Source organism: Branchiostoma floridae, unplaced genomic scaffold, assembly GCF_000003815.2.
Source record: "Branchiostoma floridae strain S238N-H82 unplaced genomic scaffold, Bfl_VNyyK Sc7u5tJ_1417, whole genome shotgun sequence".
NCBI classification, from domain to species: Eukaryota; Metazoa; Chordata; class Leptocardii; order Amphioxiformes; family Branchiostomatidae; genus Branchiostoma; species Branchiostoma floridae.
Genome location: NW_023365713.1, coordinates 77,659 through 100,816, shown reverse-complemented (window position 1 = coordinate 100,816; position 23,158 = coordinate 77,659). Strand labels below are relative to the sequence as shown.

Below are 23,158 nucleotides of genomic sequence, written 5' to 3'. Positions count from 1 at the left end.
AATACATTATAACACTTTATTTTCAGCATGACCATCGATGGCAAACTGGCAACAGGAACATCTTTTGCGATGACAGCCCCTCCAGCATTTGAAGTCGACTGCCAAGATGGACAAATGACCGTGATTGAGAATTTCTCAGCATACTGCCGTAAGTATCGCCTGTCTCCGTTGTTGAAAATGTTGTCGATATGTGGTCTAACAATCATCGATTTAATCTCAGAGTTGTATGACGAGTATGTGCACGCGTAACTTGTTGTTGATGATATCGTATGTTGCTTTCTGTCATAGTTGCCTGCCCGAGGGGAACCCACAAGCCAGCTGACAGCACCTCCTGTGTAAAGTGTAACTACCAGGAGTACCAGGACGAGGAGGGACAGTCTACCTGCAAGTCTTGTCCTGCTGGAACAAACGCCGTCTTCAGGGGGGCTAAGGACATCACGGACTGTACGGCTCGTAAGTAGTGTGTTTGCCAATATTCCGAAGGCCTGACACTGATCAGTATACAAGATTGATTGCATTAAGAAAATAACAGAAATGAACATTTAAGTCTAAAGTTATATTACAATTTTTGATAACGTTAAACAATTCTCGAAGTGCATAAGAATTCTAATGCACTGTGTCTATTTCTCTTTTCCAGAATGTGTTGGAGGTGAAGCGCCTTGTGCAGACTGCCTTCTGGTTAGTGGAAGTTTCCGCTGCAAGGTAAGTTCACCAATTTTATTATATGTACAAGCAAACCCAACAGATCATACCCATAACACAGTGCTTCATATAGACACGATAAGAATTAGATTTGTCAACTTAGGTACTAGTTTAATCTTTTCATTCTTCAGTAATTCGTAATGGCAACTTTATCCTTCTAAAAGCAAATTGAATTAAAAATAACTTAATCAGACGTGCATATTATATTTTCCTCCAGTGTGCCGCTGGCTGGGCAGGCTCCAGTAATGGCCTGATCTGTGGACGTGATGAAGACATGGACGGATTCTCTGATGTCCCCATCTCATGTGGGAATGAGACCTGTGGCATTGTAAGTTAACGGCAATGGAAGAATGCATGTCTTGTGTATGTCGGTGTGGAATATACATTGTGATTTTGGTAAATAAATGGACAATGCTTGCTCTGCTCCACTTACTTAGGGTCAGTGAAGTGCTTCCGTTTGGAGAAATTAACATGTAATAAGAGGGATCAGCCAGGTGTTTCAGCCCTAATATAATGCATTAGTAAGAATTCGCTCATTCGCTTCTCTTGGCTTCCAACAAGACTCTTCTCTCTTGTTCTACAGCCAGCATAAGACTCTTTCTGTTGACTCCTCTATCCTGGGAACTGCTGCCTTTCTCTGCTGTCAATATTAGAGGTAGTAGTGAAGCTGATTGTCATGGAAACTCCTACGTCATGTGGCACAATTCAACACTTGTGTCTCTTACCCATAGGAATTTCAGCTGAACCAAAAATTGTTCAAGACTATCCACTCATGTAGTGTTGTTATGGTGACGGTCTAGTCTTTGTCAATGCCATAGTTTTTGTTTGTTTACAAGATGTGTTTTTTCCACGTTCTTTCCAGGACAACTGCCCTGGAACCTACAACCCTGACCAGCTGGACATGGACGGCGATGGGAAAGGAGATGTTTGCGGCGAGGACATTGACGGGGATGGAGTCTTGAACCACCAGGTAACTGTCATGCACACAACCACTCATAATCCTGTCAGTTATCTCTTGTAGTCAGTGACTCAGTGAGCAAAATTACTCATCTTAGTTGTGAAACAGGTCCTCCGGAGTCCAGTGTAGTTAGCTTATGACTACATTTGGAAATGAAAGTTGTACGCACCGTAACATAACGTTATTTGTGTTACACCAGGACAACTGCCCACTGGTCCCCAACCCTGACCAGATCGACTCGGACGGTGATGGAGTTGGCAGCATGTGTGACAACTGTGTTTCCACACCCAACCCTGACCAGGCCAACAGTGATGACACCGAGGCTGGGGATGCGTGTGAGAGAGCATTGGAAGAGGTCATCGGTGAGATCTAGATCTTAACCTATTCAGACGGGGGAGGGGGTCTTTTGAGGACCACGCCAAATTTCATGTCACATAACGCCAGAACGGCTTATGCTAGAGCCACCAAATTTGATGAGTTTTTCTAAAATGTAGTTGGCAACCAGTTCACTATGTATTGGAAAATTTTTCGTGTTGCCATGGCAACCATTTGTTGACTGGCATTTTTGACGTCAATAAGAATTGACAGGGACATCATGTTGACAGTAAGATAATATTGATGGAATGTAATTAGTTTGAGCCAGGAACGCCCTTCTGATTTAATCTAATGGGTAGTTTATGGTAGTAGGGTAATGGGTTTAATCTTCATCTTTTTCCTTGTTACTGCTTAGCCTGCAAAAAAACAGCTACGCATTGTTTTTAGTCTTGTATTTTACCATATAACAGGATAATCCTCACAATAAGAATTAGGGTTGACAGAATCACAAGGTGTTGTTTATCGCTTTACGGTTTGCTCTAATTGGCTCACAACAAATTAATGTCAATGTCAATTTTGCAACAAAGTCTTGACAGAGACATCTTGGCAATAGTGAAAACAGAGAAAGTAAAGAACCACACATGACACATTATTCAAAGTTATCTAGCTATTGCCTTGAATGAGATTAGAATGAAACATTCTGTTAAACGTTCAATCTATGATCTACCACAGATAAGCTCTGTGAGAGCCTGCCAGACGGGACCTTCCGCCCACACCCGTTCGACTGTTCCATGTTCGTGGAGTGCCACCAGGCGGGACACGACGCCGTGTTCAACTGTCCCACGGGAACTCGATGGAGCCAGGAACTGCTGACCTGTGCTAGTTCGGATCAGGTCCCTTGTGACTAAAGAAGGTGATTACATTATTAATCGTAGTACTTAAGACACAGAGGTGGAAGTTTTTTGAGACAACAATCGCTAAACCTTATCGCCATCTGTCTCGAACAGCATCAGGAAGAATTCTATGTCAATTAAAACGAAATACTGCCTTTGCCGTTGCCTAAAGATTAATGAAGTTTACGTTACTATATCTTAAGATGTATCAGTCTTGCTTCCATAATTTTCAATAGTTGCAATGTTGCGTTGCGTTAAACAAACCACTATATCTTATAAGAGTCGCATTTCATACTTATGATATACTGTTGTTTCAATGTATCTAGATCTGATATCCCAACGATAAAGATATATGTTAATCTGTGTTGTTCTGTTTTATTACAGACGAACCCAACAGCACGGACGAACCCAAACGGACACACGAGAAAGCACCTATATATATCTGCATCTTCGCTCATCTTCCAGTACTTAAGTACAAAGACGCAACGCTACAAAGGCAACCACAAGAAACTGCAACCGCTCGCTCGCTTGCCTTTCATTCAAATGCTAATAAAGGGCTTAACTTCAAAATTTAAAATCCTTATTGCCTTGTCATTATTGTTTCATTGACTATTGAGTTATTCAGGATTAGCAGTTAACAAGTCGAGGAAGAAGCAGTTGAAATGTATTAGAAATTTTAAAACAGAAATGGTAGTAGGATCCCAAACCGTGATTGGTACCTGGACTGCTAAAAATTAAAGTATGAATTATTCACAGCTTTGTTGTCGATAAGTTGTCTGGTTCAACCACGTTTCTTTTTTCATCAACTACATGAATTCAATGCAACTTTTATAATTAATATCTAACATACATTCGCATAATTCTACCAGGTGCCATATGCATTATACCGTCACCTTCAAAAACGTTGTTATAGAGGCCTTCTCAAGATTGTCTTCAACAAGTAAATATCTGAATTGTATTACATTTAATTAAGATATTCAACATTTGGTGTTCAAGACAACCTTGGAAAGACCTCTATACTAATGTTTTTTTGAGGTGGCGGTATTATGGCACCTGGTGGAATTATGATAGTCGATGTTATACGTCATGCTAATTTGATAAGGAGGTTGGTCAAAATTCAAGATGCTGGACCATATCTTTATCTCAAGGATATATTGTTTGTATGCATTGCATACTCGGCAAACCACCTAATGACATGTACACCTGGTTTGTATTGAAGAGTACTAGCTACATATCCAGACAGATTTATTTGATCCGCTCGAACCGGGAATGACCTCTACACTTTTTCCAAACGTGTTTTGAGTTCCTTAATGTACTCGAGGTGTGGCTCCGTCAAACACGGGATCTTGTATACAAAAAACATCATTCAACTACTACTAAACAAAAGTCTTTGTTCATAGTCATGTTTTAGGAGGTCCTGGTTTCTGGTTTAAAAGAATTGCATTTGAAGAAAAAAAATCACGATTGTAGATGGCAAATCTTTGTTGGTAGTTTGTCCCTCTCTAAGGATAGCCCTGCCCTACGTAAAGCAATAAGTCAACCCATCTACTTTGACATGTAAGTGTAGCCATAGCAACGAATAGTTAAGCAATGGCAATGTCCAATATTTCTAGTCATTAGAATATTGACTAAAGGGAATCCACGCATGGTCTGACTAATCTCATTTGTGGAAAAATAAATGATATGAACATAGTTCTATAATGTAATACATGTGCTGTGGTAACGTTCCAAACGGGTGTTTCATAACGGTATGTAATTTAGGGTATCCATCCTCAAGATAAAAAATGATAGCATTCCCATCATCATAGGGCATAAACAACCGGTACCTAAGGGCCCATCATCACAAACACACATTGTAAGCAAGGACAGCTTTAATAACTACAATCAACAATTGTAGCACTTCGTAAGATAGCCACGAATAAACGTTAGCTCATCTATTGGTATCATTCTCGCTCGGTACAATGACTAAAGAGTACACCGAAAAAAACAACACCTCATTGCTTTGGAGCCATAAGTTTATACAAGTATCATTCACAACTTGCTCATGTTGGAACGTGTACCATAAATATGAACATTACTATGTATGCGAGTCCAAGAGTAGAATATTGTTTCCGTACCTAAGAATTCGTCTACAAAATTACAACTTTGGACTGAATTGACTTTTATATTTTGCAACTGATTCGTTAAAACTTTGCCATGCAATACCTTGCTGAAGAGACCAATTTGATTATTGATCTTGATTTGTAAGACACGGGTATCTGTGTAAGTGCCAATAATTATAACATTTGACTACATGTACATGTAATTAAGACGCTGTACCATAAGTCGTTCCTGTTCATACCAAATATACCGATTTTAGGGCGGACTAAGAGAGTCAGAGCAAGTATTTACTACAGCCCATAAAAGCCAGCGAAACGGTGTAAGCCTAAACCATCGTGTGGTCGGGCTTGCAGACGCAGTCCAATGAGGAGCCGTACATGCGGCCGCAGCTGGCGGGAAATTTCGTTCAGACCTGTCTCGGTCAGTACGTTCATGGTAAAGCCGGCTGGCTGTGACCCGTGTTTATTCCTGTTGAGTTATTATATGACAGGTGAGTGTCGACTCATGTTTTTCTCATCAAATCATTTCTGGTATTACCGCCAAAAAATCTTATTGTGCTGGTTGATGATTTGTCTCAACGTGTAATAGGTCAGACCGTCCTGAGGTAACGTTAGGCATAAAATCACTTTTCGTTACCGAAAATGATTATATTCATGTATACATAAAATTATATAATTTTGTCTACAGCTTTAGATATGGAACTTTTAAAACCTAATACAAAGTAAACGTTCTGATGTACAGCAACTGGTAAAACGTTGTTTTAAACACGCCTGAATACCAATGTGCAAAGAAATCAAATCTATGGTGGGTGGAAGAAATTTGCAATTTGTTTTTGGAATCGTTTCTTTGAGAACACTTCAGTTAAAAAATTGTAGTATATTTCCGGATATCAATCAAATCCAATCACCAAATACAATTTTTTTTACCGTCTTTAGTAATTAATACGTTATGGGTTTAAACTTCTATATGTCAAGATTTGTTAGCTCAAAACTGATTATTCTCTTTGATGACTTTTTGAATGTCAATAATGGTCTGACTGATGAATATTGCTGTAGCTAGGTTTGTATTAAGGTCAATAGTAGTTTTAGTAACAATGTATTTAATTAGAGGATTAATAATTAATGCTATAACGTCGGTAGACTCTAAGGAGAAACCCCATTTACTTAGGATAAACAGCCCATAAAATGAGGTATTTTGAAGATTGTCTTTATTTTTTTACTTTCCTGGTTCTGAGAATATTAGGATAAATGGCTGCGTTTCTTTCATTCTAGTCTCCCTTTCTGAAAATCGTTTGCAACACCTGTTATCAGGAAAGCTAAAGAAATATCATACAAAAGCCAAAGCTTCCGTAGTGTTTCTTTCGACGTCTTACTGATGTTAGTATGTTTATCTCAAACCAGGCAGATGTCATGTCGGGGGGAAGGGTGTCTACAAAAAACACCCCTCGAAAAAACGGGACAATTTCAGCTACACTTTATCCAGAAGTACCACTATCTTTTTTAAATTTTCTAGCGCATTTTAAACTGAAAAGAAAAGACTAATCCTGATTAAATCAATCATTAGTGAAACAATGAAAACACGACACATAACATTTGAGATTTTGAAGGTAATCTGTTTATTAGCATTTGAAGGAAAAGGAAGCAAGCGAGCGTTTGCAGTTTCTTATGAGTGTCTTTGTAGCGTTATCTTATGTGTGCCTTTGTACTAGTGCTGATTGATGAGCTAAGTTGCTGATAAATGCATTCTCTTGTGTCCGTTTGGGTTCGTCCGAGTTGGTGGATTCGTCTGTCTGTAATAAAACAAGACAAATTAGCAAATTATTAGTTTGTTATTTGTTATATAACGAACTAATATATTGTTGTTTGTTATATTATTAGTTTTTACACCTTGGGCTGTGGTCATGTCAGGTCTAATATTTCCTCACATCCAGGCCACGATAAAGACTTGATATTACCATAAACATTGTTTAAAAATTACATTCTTTAATACTCTTGATATCTGGCCTCGACAATTAAAATAGGTGGAGATATGTGTATACATCTTAACACTTGTTGTACTCACCCTCTTCAGTTGCAAGTGACCAGATCAGAACTGACACAGGTCAGCTGTTCCTGGCTCCATTGAGTGCCCTGGCCACAGCTAATCACAGCGTCATGACCCCCCTGGTGGCACCGTACGAACATGGAGCAGTCGTACGGGTGGGGGCGAAAGGTCCCGTCAGGCAGGTTCTCGCACAGAATAGCTGTGACAGAGAAAGTATCAAAACGTTGGCTTTTAACAAGTTAACCCATTCATTCTTGTCTGCAGAAGCTATATCTATATCTTATATCTGTTGGTAGGTTCGTTCACAAATGCATTTCACCCAATGTGTGCACTGCTACAAAAGTTAATTTTTTTAGTACAGCAATGCCAAGACCAAAATCAGTAAAAACCACATGATAGCCATGCAGACATCAACAATTCTGAACCATGTGATTCAAACACCAACTCACCGATGACCACATCCAATTCTGCCTCACAAGCATCCCCAGCCTCGGTGTCGTCACTGTTGGCCTGGTCAGGGTTGGGTGTGGAGACACAGTTGTCACACATACTGCCGACTCCATCACCGTCCGAGTCGATCTGGTCAGGGTTGGGGACCAGCGGGCAGTTGTCCTGGGATTAAAAAATATTTCAATAGTAAATATAAAAATTCCAAAGGTCACTGCAGGCACTCAAAGCTACTGTGGAGCTGCATTGTCAATTTTTCCCGATTATATGTAGGACAAGGTTTTGCAGTTCTAACCATTGAAGTTAGGTAACTTTTCTGATTAGCTTTTTGGTACTTGACTAATTACTTTTGAAAAGGGCGAGATTTTGTGTTTACCTTGTCGTTCAGGACTCCATCATCATCGGTGTCTTCAGCACAAGCGTCTCCTTTCCCATCACCGTTCAAGTCCAGCTGGTCAGGGTTGTAGACTCCAGGGCAGTTGTCCTGGAAAGAAAGTAGTAAAATTTATTGTTAAGAAGCTAGAAAATATTAGAAAGCATGGAATCATGACTCACGGAATACAGGGACAAGACCGTCACCCTACCACTCTACAGTAGTGGATGGTCTTGAAGAATTTACCAGTTCCCAGTTGAAATTCCAATCACTGGAAGACCAAATGGCTTCAGATGTTATTGCATGGTGGGGGATGCTCCCTCATCTTATTGACTTATGTCAATGTATATTTCAAATTAACATATTCTAGACATGAGTACGGCATTTACATACCATGATACAAGTTTCATTTCCACAAGAGATGGGGACATCAGAGAAGCCGTCCATGTCGTCATCACGTCCACAGACCAGGCCATCACTGGAGCCTGCCCAGCCTACAGAACACTGGAGGGATATAAAAAAGACACGCTTCTGATTTAGTTTTAGGACTCGAATGCTTTTAGCAAGACAAAATGGCTATTAGAGATTTCTGCAAAAATATCTCAACTAACTCAGACCATCGACAAGCGATGTTATTATGGGAATCACCTAATTGGGATGATATATGACTGCTGTATAACTTGCATCTTTCACATTTACCAAAGATCCAGTGTAGTCTTTGCTCAGTAGATAAGACATTTGAAAATGTTAGAAAAGAAATTTGTTATAATCTTGATTTATCTAAATTCATTATCTCCCCTTCATAGACACATGTTACCTCGTTTTTCTAACTTTTTAGCAAGCGATTTTCTCATTAAGCATGCAAATGATTTAAAGCTTACATAATTCATGTCTTATCATCTGTACCTTTATTTTACCATCATTAGAATGAATATTACAAAGAATTACAATTACAAAGAATTTATCAATTAGTGTTTTATCTATTTATTGTTTTGGCTGTTTTGGTGTTTTCTGAATAATACAAACATATTATGTATATCAGTGATTAAGTATAGTGTAGATAGTAACGCTGACCTTACAACGGAAACCCCCACCAACCAGATGACAGTCTGCACAAGGTGTCTCATCCCCAAGACATTCTGGACAGGGGAAACAGAAGCTTACATAAACATTTTTGTGTATTTTGAATTATGCTGTACCTGTAATTACAGTAAGTGGATGAAGATGTAATCTTTAAAGTTTATGGAACATACTACTTACGTGCCGTACAGTCTGTAATGTCTTTAGCCCCTCTGTAGACAGCGTTTGTTCCAGCAGGGCAGGACTTGCAGGTAGACTGTCCCTCCTCGTCCTGGTACTCCTGGTAGTCACACTTCACACAGGTGGTGCTGTCAGCTGGCTTGTGGGTTCCTCTTGGACAGTCAACTGTAAAGGCAAAACATAATGATATTATTAATATGATAATATATATCTGTAAAAAAGTTGCTTGCCTCGATGAGTATTAGGTCATAGAATATCTTTGTAAGTATGTCCTTGAATACCTTTGTAGTAGACTGGTTTATTGATTCAAAACAATCATGACAAAACAAAAGCCGCCTTGCAGCCTTAGGGGCTGAATTGCGCTGTTTGACAATCAATCTTCTTTGTACATTATCTTTAAAGTAATAATTTGTAGCCACAGTAACACGCCATACGTACGGCAGTAAGCTGAGAAACTCTCAATCACAGTCATTTGCCCGTCTTGGCAGTCTGTCTTAAAAGTCGGCGTGGTTGTCATCGTGTACGATGCTCCTACTGCCACTTTTCCATCAATGGTCATGCTGTAACAGAAACATAACAATGGACTCAATGCATTTCCTAATATTCCTTCGATTAGTTAGAAAATATGCTTTGATAACTGCTTTATTAGGAGATTAAGTTACTGGATAAAGTATAAATGGTGAAACTTTAAATGACTTTATACTATCATATAATAATAATGGTTTATTCAAAAGTCAGACATCACAGTGGCCACCTTGCAGCCAACGGCTGAATTGCGTGGTAAACTACACAAGATAAAAATGTCAAGAGCTCTAGATACACTGATTAAAATACACTGGTCTAAATACACTAGTTAAAATCATCGATCAACGACGTTTACAGTTGATACAGTTTCGGGGCATTTAGATAACAGATGTTCATAGAATAGCATACATATATATATTATATTATCATACATATATAAAACAGTTCAAAACACAACGAGTAGAGAACACAGCGAAGGCAATTAAGCGTTCAGAAGTCTAGTCATGTGAGGAACAGCGCTGAATCTATATCTATCAGTCTTACAGTGTATAATGTCTAGTTTCTGTGATGATCGTGTCGACCTTCCACTTATTTCCCCCCGAGAAGAAGGGAGAAGGTGTCTGAATTGCTCAGATGACTGCAGTGATCTGGCGAACTTCATCGTTAAGGCTTCGCGACGGTCTTCGAGTGTGGGTAGGTCTAGTAAGTCACATATAGGCATACCTGAACTGTCCTGAAGAGATCTTGTCCTGAATCTCGAATGAAAGGTCTCCTAGAAGGTACATCAGGTCGGTCTGATCCCCTGCAGTGACCTGGTCAGGTGGCGAGTTGCTGACGGCGACGACATCAAACTTCACGACGAAGCCAGGGCCAGATCGGGCGTTTGCGGCTACCAATGAGGAACGAGCAGACTCGCCACAGGCCACGTTGATGTTCTCGATGTTGCACGTTCCTGATCCCGAGGCTGCTCCACCGAGGGTGTTGAAAAGGTGGTCGAACATCTGTATGATGTCGGCAACGTTGCTCTGGCAGTCTCCGTCGTAGTAGAAGTCAACTTGATTCGTCATTTGAGACATCCAAGCCAAACGTCTCCCTGCGTGATTAGATGAATTTACAGACATGTTCACAAACTAAATCATGTAGTTTTTTTACTATTTATTTAATTTACGGCGAACTTGGGCAATTGACAATGAGCAACAAACATGATCAAAGGCGGTATTTCTTGGTCATATACACTCTTCTTTAGCGGTTAACTTGGCTAGTAAAGTCTCTATAAAATGAACAATATACCAGTATGGATGTTGTTTAGGAGAAGCTGCGAATCATAAATTTATCTTTATAATTCGCAAAGATAACGATACTATATGTTTTTTTCTCTCTAACGTTTCAGAAAACATAATTATATGTCGTAACGTGTACCAAACCGCCCTGTCTTGTTGTGTTGGCACATACGCTTGACTTCCAATCACCAACAGTTTTTAATGTATATTGGAAATGAAACTTACTTGAACAGTCCGGCCATGGTGCATCTTCAGGAAGTTGGTCAGCGGCACAGTTTGGACGACCTTGCAGGTGCCACTGGCCCTCAAGGTCACAGTTGTAACCGTCTGCGGGTCGGCAGGCGAAGTCGTGTTGGGCGTTACAGGCGACAGTGCAGAATCTTCCGCCGGTTGAAGTATCAGCACACGTGGCAGACCCGTGCTCAGGCGGCTCATAGTCCTCACTGCAAGGAGCTGTCGGGATGAAATTTTGGAACATTAGATTTTTAACGATGTACTTGAACATTATACGCCTAGTACTTCTGTGTCTTCGTGCTGCTTACGTCAGACATGTAGGTCCACGATATACCTATAATGCAAAAAGGGGGATTAGATTTATCAATAGCAATACATGCCAGGTAAGTCTGGTAATGTTTGCTTTGTGGCAACATGACATACAGAAAGACCGTCAATTCTAGTTGCATAAGACACCTATGGGATATCAGGCCTGGTCAAAAAATAATAATAATGGAAACACAGCATCAAGTAATGTCTTACCGAATTCACAGTTGTCCCCTTTGAATCCGCTTGGGCATTCACAGGTGTAATTTCTGTTTCCATCTTGGCAAAGCCCTCCATTTTCACAAGGGTTGGATCGGCAGTCATCAGCATCTAGAAAATTAGATTTGCAAACCTTGGCATTGCAAATAAATCGTTTGGCGTTTCAAAAAATACAATAGTTATTATTAGGTGCAACTATACTGGTGGACGTTACTTTGTAAATTGTTCTTTTGATTTTACAAAGGTACATACCAACACACGACAAGCCGTCAGCACCGAGTTCGTATCCATCTCTACAAGAGCAGCGGTAGCTCCCAGTCATGTCAACACAGATATGATCACATGGACCGGTTCCTGAGTTGTCCAGACACTCATCAACATCTGACAAGACAGAAGAATGCCATAATTAACAGTAACATAGTAAAGGTGTATTCAATGTAACCTTAGATACCTTTGAATGCCAAATAACGTAACAACCACCAAGGAAAGGGCTACCAGTCTGAGACTGCTTTCAAGCCTATCTTGTAATATTTTCAAGTCAGTTTTGACGCTAATAGGAAATATGATAGTCCGTTGGATATCAAATGTCTTGATGGTGGTAATATAATTTTTTTAATACCTTTGCAGCCGTGCTGGTCGTCCTTCAGTTCAAAACCTTGCTTGCACCAACAACTGTAGCTTCCTTGCGAATTACTGCAGATCCCATTTCGAGGGTCACAGGGTCCCTGTCCGGCATTGGCGTCGCACTCATTCACATCTGGATTATAACAATCATCGACGACAAACGAGTTTGAAAAGCTATCGGGCTTCATCTGTCTACCACGAAAATATGTACCGTCCAAATCAAAACCGTATACCACAGTCTGTTATCCTATCTTCATCGTACATGTGATAAATTCCATGGTACCCATCTTTGTTTATCTACGATGCAACTACGAAGAAATTTGTTTGAATACCATGAAAAAGGAGTCCAACAAATGGTCTTGACAAAGCAAAAACAAAGATTTCAAAATAAGCAATTTTAAAGTGGTTTGTGTAAAAAAGTGAATAGGGGTCTGTGGGCACATGTCCTATCACAGCCACACATCACCAAATTTCGGGACAATTGATTTAGAGGTGAATGTACCTGAACATAATTTTCCAACTCCCAAAAATAAGATTAATACCCAAACCGAGATCAATCAAACCTTGTGTTTACAATACAAAAGCGTGATTCACTACACCGTTTGGGCAAATACTGAGTAAAAATGAATCTAAGTAAGTTATAATTTATTTCCAACCCACATCACAGTAACATTATGAGACAAACCTTACCACAAAAACTGAAAGGTGAATAACAATTGATTCATTCCAAGCTTCAAGCTTCCAGGTTAAAGACAATGATTACTATACCATATAAATGTGTGGATATATGCACCCGAAAACTTCAGGTCATTGTGAATTTGATACCTGCACATGATTTCCCGTCGTCGTTGAGAGAGAAGCCGTCGTCACATCCACACGAATATCCGCCGTAGGTGTTCAGACATCTTTGGTCACAGTCATGAAGGGTTTCGTTACACTCGTCCACATCTGAAGGAGGTGCAATAATGACAAAACGTCACAATTATGAACAATGGATACGAAATTATAGTACACCAGAAAACGTTAACAGAATAGAGTAACATGGTGTGTTCTGCGTAGTTTAACCTAGTACCTGAACAGGTCTTCCCATCTCCGTTCAGACGAAAGCCGCTGTCACACCCGCATGTGAAGCCACCAACAATGTTGACACACGTCTGGTCACAGTCATGCAGGGCCTCCGCACACTCGTCTACGTCTGATTTGTGAAAGATCAGTGAGGTAAGATTAACTCACATGAAACTAGTTCTCCTGTTCCAAAACGAAAATGCCGCTAGACAACATATTATACTATTCTTTTACTCTACGCTCTCAAATGCGGTTTGCGTATGTGAAAAAGTATATTTGATACAGACAGAACTCAGAGAAATGTTCAAAATGGACCGATAATTTTCAATGAAACAAACTGAGATGGAATGACCAAGGTTTATCATTTCTCAACTTATCTTTGAATTTTGAAATGATGACATTATGTTTTTGTTTTCTTCATCTGTACATTTCGATCATTGAATTACTATTTTCATTAGATCGAATTGTGTTAGTGTTCCATGATTTACACTGATAAAGTGGTGTGAAAAAGACATTCATGGTAAACAAGCTACATGGCAGATTTAAGACAAAAACAGCAAGACAAACATGTATATGAACTGAGACTCACGCTGAGTGATAGTGACCAAAATCGGATTTGTTTAAAGCCTTGATTTTATACTTAAGATATTATGTTAGACGTAAAAGTATGACTTCAAAGACAACAAAACACACACAACGTTAAAAGGTTTGTTCTCTATCTCTGAATTTCGTTGAGTAATCTCTGGCCAATTTTTCATCGCACTGAGAGCGCTGTGAGAGCGCCGTTCAGTGAAAAAATGGATATGGAATTGCAGTGCAGCAGAAAACGTTAACAGAATGAGTAAGATGGTGTGGCTTTGCGAAGTGTCACCTACCTGAACATGTCTTCCCATCTCCGTTCAGACGAAACCCGCTGTCACACCCGCATGTGAAGCCACCAACAATGTTGACACACGTCTGGTCACAGTCATGCAGGGATTCCGCACACTCGTCAAAGTCTGATTGGTGAAAAATTAGGCAAGCTGAAGTGACATGACACTAGTGCTTTTGTTCCTAAAAGAAAATGCTCATAGAGAACATATACAATTTACTTACTCTCTCTTCTTAATGTTTTATTCCACTCCATTTGCAATTCCATAGAAACCTTCACTACATATAGATGACACAATGGCCTTATTTATAGTCTACTCTATACCGGACCAGAACCTGAAGTCATTATAATGTTCCAACCACCAAATGTCACGTAACAGTCCTTTGCAATGAGGCGAAAAATAGCAAACCCCTCTATTGAACTGGTGCAAAGATTTTACTATCTTTATCCCTGCATGTACTTCACATTATGACACAAGGTATACATAGCAACAAAAGATTGAATTCAGATTATTTACGCTAATTTTGAGGCTTTGAGGATCAAGACATACACCCATAGTAACAGTCTAGTCCATCATTGGCTATGATAGATAATACATGTGTGGGTATATGCACCCAAAACTTCAAGCCAATTAATTTTGAGGTGAATGTGATACCTGCACATGATTTCTCATCATCGTTGAGAGAGAAGCCGTCGTCACATCCACATGAATACCCGCCGTAGGTGTTCAGACATCTTTGTTCGCAGTCATGGAGGGTTTCGTTACACTCGTCCACATCTGATGGATGTGAAATAATGAAGGCACGTCACAATTTAGCAACAATGGATACAAACTTTAGTGTTTAAGTGTAACAGAAAACGATTCCAAGATGACGTATAGTATGATATCATTTTAACTAGTATAGCATACATGTACCTGAACGTGAAGCCACCAACGATGTTGAAACACGTCTGGTCACAGTCATGCAGGGCTTCCGCACACTCGTCCATGTCTGATTGGAGAAAATTCAGGTAAGATTAGATTACACCTCTGTTCTTAAAAAGAAAATGCCATGCATCAGACAATATGTACTATTCACTCCCTTGTTAATGTTTTATTTCTCACCGTTTACCATTTGATAATCATCTTCACTATATAGATGCCATAATGATTTGAATAATCATATTCTACTCTATACCAGACAAAAAGTGGTCCAATTTTATATTTATGTTCCAACCAAGTCACTGTAACGTCGTGCAAAGGACAAATATCAATGGACACCTTATCTTACTTCATCAAAATATCCGCATTCATTCATCTCTGGAATGGAACCAAGAGTAACAGTTGGTCAAGATTTAAAAAGCTAACGGCATTTTGTCCACATCGACCGTCTAGGCATACATTCAAAATCACGCAATTTTACATTTTACAGTTCTCCTACAGCCCTAGTCGTGCACCCGACTGAAGATCATGAAGTTACCACTACCGTTGTAACTTGTGACTTGCACATGGCACTCGTGCGTACATGGCACTAGTCCATGTTTTAAATAGATTGCCTCAAGAATTAAAATCTTCTAACTAGCAGTGGCTAAAGGGTATCATTTTAAGATTTTTATCCCGTTACTCACCAACGCAGTTCCTCGACCCAGACAGCTGGTAGCCAACCCGACAGGTACAGTAGTAGCTCCCCAAAGTGTTCACGCAGTTGTGTTGGCATCCATCGGTGTTACGCGAGCATTCGTTGATTTCTTGGTAAGAATGGATGGTACATTAGGTGCATTATGATACAGAAAATCTTTATTGACACGACAAAAGTAGAGCGACTTTCGTAAGGTCTATAACAACTACTTACAGTACAACACACATATATGGATATCTATAGATAAGAGGTCCATTTCAGCTTTAAAATTTCCTCTCTCCAAGCATTAATGGCATTTTGTTAAGTCTTCTTATATCATTAAATAAAGAAATTTTGTTTCATATCATTATCAAAGCTGATCAACTTCGTTAAGATGAGAAATGTCTTATGGGTATTGGTTAGAAAATATGATTCGTGAAATAAAATTAATTAGATTACAGTCGTTTACAACGTAAATATGTTTCAAATAGATGGCTTCGAGAATTCAAAACTTTAGATAACAATTGCCTAAAATGTAATCATTTAAGATTTGCGTGCTTATACTCACCGACGCAGTTTTTTGACCCAGACAGTTGGTACCCGGCCCGACAGGTACAGTGGTAGCTTCCATCAGTGTTCACACAGTTGTGCTGGCAGCCCCCGTTGTTACTGGAGCACTCGTTGCGGTCTTAGTTATAATGAAAAGTAGATTAGGTCAACGATGATAAAAAGGTACCGTCAATTCGTTCTCTTTCTCAAACAATAAAGCTACTAGCGTTATCAGTCTTTCTGCCTGCTTTTGAACATAATTACTGTCATGTTAAACAACACACAGTTCTCAGTTTTGGACGACACCCACTTAAACATATACACGTACTGTTCTATAATAGCCAATCCTAGCTCCTCTTCTGAGGTATACTTGAAGTATATTTATTTTCTTAAGTTCTACATTACACGAGATTGATAGTGCATTATGCATTGCAAACACTAAAACATTTCGTTTTGTATTGAATTTCAAGTCTATGACATCAGTTGATACACGTTCATCTAAAATAGTTTCCATAGCAATGTATTAATCAAGAGCGGTTGATGATGACACATGTCATGACGTCAACTAATATGATATGATGTAATTAACGTCGCGTTTCATGTCTCAATTCAGCTACACTTAACAATGCTAGAATTTTATCAATTATTATCATGTATACCTGTTCAAAGGTGATGGATATAATATCCCAAAAGAGGTATGCATACGACGCATATTTTGTTGCTTAATGGTACATTAAATGATTTACTGACCTTTTTGGCAAATAGAGGTAAAGTCGAGGTCGCACTTATCGTCATCAAAGGCCCAAGTGCCGTGACGTTTCCATAATGTGCCACAATCACCATTGCCATTTGGTTCGCCCGAGTGCCAGTTGTTACTCACCCCCATGTAAGCAGAAGATCCGTCGGACCATTGCCATCCGCCATTACCCTGAAATGATGATACAGATAAGAAACAATGGACAAGCCAAGTTTAAAAATCAAAACGTTCATGAGTTATGCGACTTGAAATATGGCGCGGAACTGCCCCTCCCCCCTCCCAGTCAGGATATGATTTCTGCAAAACGTCGCCTTTTTATCTTTTTGCATGAATTATGATACGTCTTGTGGAATGATTTTTCACTCTTAAATGTGTAAACATATTTCTCCCAGCTTGACCTACAATGCTCACCGAAAAAAATCCAAAGATGTAAAGATGAGATATTGTTGAACGAAGCACTATAGGGTTTATTCTTTCAGTCATTTTAGTCCAAGAAAGATGTAGTGTTACAGGGTCTATTTGTATCATTTATATGAGGGAAGTCGGCTTTACTTCATTTGCATTTTTAATCTCAAATTAATATTTTCAATGTTATTAACGAAAGGTAATTGATGCTACATACGCCAAACCATATCCAGTTGCTTTGCAATGAAACTGTTATTGGCGTACCCTATTACCTGCATGTCTCAAACTTTCTTCGACAAACTTTGAAAGAGTGTTAACTTTCTATGCAAATGCTCTTTTTAAGGGTATGTCTGAAAGGTAATTGAACTGTACCTTGTGGAGTCCGATCCAATAATGTTCGCGAAGCCCGATAAGGTTACTTATGACGAAATTCTCAAGGCCACTGTCGTAAGAACCTGGGCGGTAAAAGTCCGCAAGGTGGCCGCCAGGAGTGCTCCGTGTGCACGCATACCGTGCTTCCCAGTAATTCCGTTCGCTATTCACCCAGTATTCGTAGCCGCGATACACGACAGCACTTACACCACCTAGGCATGAATAGATTAAATGATTTAATTTACATGTATATAATAAGGCACGGGGTCAACTATTAGTCACGTAAAGTCGGTTACATTTCAACGTTTGAGTCATTTATGTCAATTGTTTTTGAGACTTTAGTTTCCATTTATTATTTTTGTAAAGTTATCTCTTTGAGGTCGTTGCCCCTTTAGACTTCACTGCATCACTATGCTGAAGAGAGTTGGGTAGCAATTATCATGTATATCTGATTTTAAGGAAGTTACTTTTTGACTTTGTTGTACGTCTTGAACCCACAGGGCCGTTCAGTGTGCATGCTAGGAATGTTCCAATATCTAAACCTCTTTAATAAGCTTCTAAAATTCTTTAAAAAGGCAGAAATTGATTATACTGAGTAACAATCGTTCGCCAAATGTGTATAACTGGTGCCGAAATATTTTAAACTTTTCAGTTTGAAACTCCTTAGCTTAGTTTTCATTCTGGCAGTTTTCAATTATTTCAAATATAATGAAAAACTTTGGCGTTGTTGCATTGACAAAAACATTGATGCGTTGATAAAAAAAGCTGTGTTCTGCCACTTTATAAATTTTACAGTAAATGCTTGTTTTATGATTATCATTTGTAACATGGGCTTTTTAACGCCAGCTCAATCGACAGAATGTGCGTTTTACTTATATCTTCTTCACAATTTCAGTAAAATGATAGATAGTGGCAGATAAGTTTTCTTACCTGTGCTGAATCCCAACAGAAGTAGGGTCATCAACATTGTCATAGCTGCCATGGCTTTTCGCACGCCTATGAAGAAAATAGTGGACAGGACTTCAGATACAAAGGAGGTATTCCATTTGGAAGTTTAAAATTCATAGCGTTAGCGAGTGTCTGGTTGGAATGTAGTACGTTGGTGGTATTTTACTGCGATACCTTTATGATTAATCAACATAAGTCACCAATTTTTACTTGCAGCCACACTGACATGCGGCGAATTTGCGTTTCAATCACAGGTTAGCAGGTTATTAGAAATTTCAGTATTGTCCGTTAATTAAAAATCAATGTAAAATGAATAAAATGCATCAAAATGAGATTTTCAATGATAAAAGAATGTTCAGTTAATTATGATAATCGCCACGACAGACATGTAGCAACATGGCCCAAAAGGAACGGACACAACCATGCACAATATTTACCTTTGAAGTTCTGTTAAGCTATCCCTGGTGTAAGAAGAATTGCAAGTAACCTCGCCAGTTACAAGAGCAGAACTTGGCAGGTTTACTTTTATGGATCGAGGCTCATAGGAGGCTCCTATAGCAGGTTAACTAGATATGTATTGAAAATCAAAAAGGTTTACAGTATAAAGCACTCCTTGTGCAACAAGATCTACACCGACGTAAAGTACAATGTTGGCTCTCAAATGTAAGCAAGATTCTCTAGGAGTCTGGTTATGGGTACCAATTGTTGCACCAAGATCGCAATATACCATCAGCTCAGTTGGAAGTAAGATAAATACTGCAAGACATATTTCTTCAAACTTTCTATGCAGAGCTCAACTCTAATGATTAAAAAGGAAAATCAAGGAAACTAACCAAGAACGTATAGAATTTTCAAACAAACGTACTAGTTAGGTAAAGAATATTATTGTCATCAATGGTGTTTCATCATGGGGGGGGGGGGGGCAACAGTAGTGGGAGTGCCACAAGGGATTACACTTAGGCATCTATTCTTCCTCGTATACTTCAACAACATCAAAGACCTTCATTGTAAGTCAAACATTAACTGCTTTGCAGACGACACATCCTTTTACAACTCGGCTAAAACCGCTCAGGGCTCAGGAAGTAGCTAGCGCCACTGGCAAAGACAGACCTTTAGGCCTTGTTTTTAGACTGGGGTCTCGACCTTCACCCAAGGTTCAAGTCAGACCGAAACAATGTACAGCGTACAGATTTACATTCTTTGAAAAGCAGTCGAACAAGTGTCAGCCTACACTCATCTTGGAGTCAATATTCATTAGTCCATGAGATGTAATAAACAGGCACAAACTAGCAAAGCCATTAAACTCTTGAGAGCCCTTTGCAACTTTTTGGGAAAGCTGAGTAGGGAGGCCCTTGAGTTAGCCTACAACACTATAATACGATCAAAGCTAGAAATGCAAACGCAGTCCCAAGAAGGATGTCCCAGGACTCATGCATAATACTTAACAAACAAATCTACCTGAAACAAGTCTGTAAAGCTACAGACTAGACTTCATTTTTTAAAATCTGAAACCTTTTTTGAATGATTATGCGGCGAGCAAAATCTTCCCAAGCTAAGAATATCAATAGCTAGCAGGCGTGCTGAACAATGATAAAAAAGCTCCATGTAAGAAACATGAATGACATAACGTTACGTAGAATACGAAAACCTCTTGATAATTTTCTTCAGTTTTACCACGGACCTTACAACAATCTAGATGGAAGCTAACTCGTTAAAGTGTTTAACCCTTAAAACCTACATATTTTCTTCTCAAACTTCTGTAACACCTATTCTGTGGTTATACAAATGTAACGCTAGACTTCTTCCTTCACAGTAAAGCAGAGTAAAGCACATAGGGAAATACCAACGGCAACGTACACGAAATAGTATGTAAGCATTTAGAATTGTAAGTGTATGTCCATCGTATTCCGATTCGAAAAAAATATTACGAGTGGTACAATATTGTGAACACCTGGTTACGGTCGTTGGTTTCTGCCTTTTGGGCAGCTTTAATAGGGCGTTCATACTGAAACAGAATTATCAAGAATCAAGCAGAACCAGCCGGAACGAATAATGTGCAAAATGCGTGCCACTTCGGGCGGGAATTCCAAATGGACCTTCTATCCCCTTCACACGAGAAAGAATGAGCCAAAATGCCGTCAGAATAACTATCCTTTGTCTACTCTTGGGTATTTGTAATGCATTCTATACATTCTCACTGCATTCCAGATATTCTTTTGGTCACATTCTGGCAGGAAGTGGCTTGCCGTTTCGTTTCTCCATCGAATGAGATCCGAATGTGTCGAATAATGTTGGAATGCCGTAGAATGCGGTCATACTGTATTTAGAACATGAATGTCATTCGATATTTTTCCACTTCAAATGCACATCTATAGTTTTTTTATGAGCATGTCAAAAACATTCGCACCAGCCAAAAGCACAGGCACAAATAGCCGGAATACAATGACAATTTCTAGAATACGCTACAAACTTCCTGGAATAGAAAAGAATTTTCATTCTGACGGCTTTACGGCTCATTCTGGCTGACTTGTGAAGTGGCCCAACGCTTAGCATTGATATGTGATATTGGCATACAGCAGCGTAAAAATCGGCTCCTCCTCCCTCGCTCACCACCTTCGATTCCCTGCCCTGTACTAATAAGTGTTCCAGACTTTTCCGCACTGCCCTGGGCTTGAGTAGCCACATGAGACACCGTAACCCACAGACGGTAACGGAGGCTTGATCTAACATGAACTTTAATTGGCCACGAGACAATGCCGATGATAAACCTTTCGTGGTAGTGCATAACGACACAATGTCGCATGCAAGCGAAGCTGAGTATACCGAAACCGGGGTACATATGATACAGTTGTACATTTGAACCAATAGCAACCAACCATAGATGTCCCTGCGCTCATGGTACTTTACAATATGTTATCATTGAACATGCCTGGATGCAAAAGATTTACAAGATCAGACGAGATAGGGGTCATTTGTATCTGACAAGACATTACCCTAGACAATAAAAGATGGATCTCGTAAACATGGTGGATGAGAGACTAAACTTCAACAGGCATACATACCAGTTATAGCCAGGAGAAAATCAAGGAAACAAGATAGCAAGTCTAATATGGGGTATATCTTTGATTTATAGATAAATGGGACCTCTTACACCAGTACAAGACTGTATTTCATCCGCAATTTTAGAACGGAGCGAGAACTTCGTCACCTCAAAAGTGGACATTGTCATTTGAACTAGCACAATTTTTAAAAAAAAGTTGTGGGCTACAAATGAACGAAAAACTAGCTTATTTCAAATCTAAACGAATCCAGGAACTAGGAGACAACCACCGCTTCAATACGTAACAAGAGAGTTCCTTTTCTCAACAACAACATGGTTAGGTACTGGAAAATTTGCTAAAGGAAGTGTAGGCGGCACAATAATGTGGTACAATACTGGAAAAGTACATTGAAATACATCCATTCATTTGCAAATACAGGATTCTGGACAAAGCACACATCAAGAACTGAATAACAGTAAAATCAAGAGCGGCCAAAAGGTATCAAATGTATAAAAAAGATAGAAACTTTCTTACCTCACTTCTTTGCAGACGTTGTCGTAGACCGTGTCGCGTGGCTCTCACCGAGCCTCCTGCTGTTGGAGTAAAACCGCGCGCTTCTTTATACTTATCAGAAGGAAATGTCGCCGGAAGGGTAAAAGCATTTGCTAACATCTTCAAAGATAAGTGGTCACATATTGGTAAACGTCTTGCATTTTTCATCCTCTAACGTTGAGGAAAATTTACAAACACTTATTAGCACTAATTGTTTTCAATAACATTGTCATGTTGTCAACCACGAACGACGTTGCATAATAACGACGAATGGAATTCTTAATTATGAAGCGAACGGAAAGGAAGACGTAGAACCGTTTTGATACATTTTGTAGCATGGAAATAAAAAACATCTATGTCCTGGATATGACAGATGAAGAAATTTGCTAGTTTTTCATAGAAGTTGACCGTTAAATGTAAATGTTCCAATTAGTGGTTGCAGTTTACCAAGCTGTTGTGGAACATGTAACGATATGACAGGTTCCAGATGTTGTTAATACAAAAGGTTACAAATTGCTTTATAATATGGCCATGCGTCCTGGATATCAAGTATGGGGCCCTTGCCTTCCTGGTATTCAATAAAATCCAGCATTTGAGTGAAATTTACAAAGCTATTGAGGAATGTGTAACCATATGAAAGGATCCAGATGTTTGCAATACAAAATGTTACAAATGTTTTTATAATTTGATCCTTCGTCCTGGATGTGAAGTATGTGGGCAC

General features: G+C 39.3%; 3 protein-coding genes and 1 long non-coding RNA gene across 4 annotated transcripts in view; 2 read left to right on the top strand and 2 right to left on the bottom strand.

Annotated features, from left to right (window-relative positions):
* Positions 1–956, top strand: part of LOC118407524 (signal peptide, CUB and EGF-like domain-containing protein 1) — a 3,377-nt gene extending 2,421 nt beyond the window's left edge. Inside the window, exons 7-10 of the mRNA XM_035808002.1 lie at positions 27–148; positions 289–449; positions 638–702; positions 920–956. Of these exons, the coding sequence (XP_035663895.1) occupies positions 27–148; positions 289–449; positions 638–702; positions 920–956 (385 nt within the window). The remainder of the gene's footprint in view (positions 1–26; positions 149–288; positions 450–637; positions 703–919) is intronic.
* Positions 927–3,445, top strand: LOC118407526 (thrombospondin-4-like). Its single transcript, XM_035808004.1, has 5 exons — positions 927–1,030; positions 1,565–1,672; positions 1,860–2,022; positions 2,708–2,888; positions 3,253–3,445. The coding sequence occupies exons 1-4, from the start codon at positions 977–979 to the stop codon at positions 2,881–2,883; spliced, it is 501 nt and encodes a 166-aa protein (XP_035663897.1). The 5' UTR covers positions 927–976; the 3' UTR covers positions 2,884–2,888; positions 3,253–3,445.
* Positions 3,446–7,034: 3,589 nt separating this feature from the next.
* Positions 7,035–23,158, bottom strand: part of LOC118407522 (neurogenic locus notch homolog protein 1-like) — a 46,422-nt gene continuing 30,298 nt past the window's right edge. The window contains exons 2-12 of the mRNA XM_035808001.1: positions 11,908–12,036; positions 11,653–11,766; positions 11,122–11,349; positions 10,340–10,709; positions 9,530–9,651; positions 9,092–9,256; positions 8,906–8,970; positions 8,225–8,335; positions 7,835–7,942; positions 7,461–7,623; positions 7,035–7,210 (exon numbers count right to left, since the gene is read on the bottom strand). Coding sequence (XP_035663894.1) covers positions 7,035–7,210; positions 7,461–7,623; positions 7,835–7,942; positions 8,225–8,335; positions 8,906–8,970; positions 9,092–9,256; positions 9,530–9,651; positions 10,340–10,709; positions 11,122–11,349; positions 11,653–11,766; positions 11,908–11,977 — 1,692 coding nt within the window. The 5' untranslated portion in view covers positions 11,978–12,036. The remainder of the gene's footprint in view (positions 7,211–7,460; positions 7,624–7,834; positions 7,943–8,224; positions 8,336–8,905; positions 8,971–9,091; positions 9,257–9,529; positions 9,652–10,339; positions 10,710–11,121; positions 11,350–11,652; positions 11,767–11,907; positions 12,037–23,158) is intronic.
* Positions 13,098–14,991, bottom strand: LOC118407527. Its single transcript, XR_004830160.1, has 4 exons — positions 14,871–14,991; positions 14,220–14,342; positions 13,352–13,474; positions 13,098–13,227 (listed from the first exon to the last, which is right to left on the bottom strand). It is a non-coding gene; the product is annotated as an uncharacterized LOC118407527 (long non-coding RNA).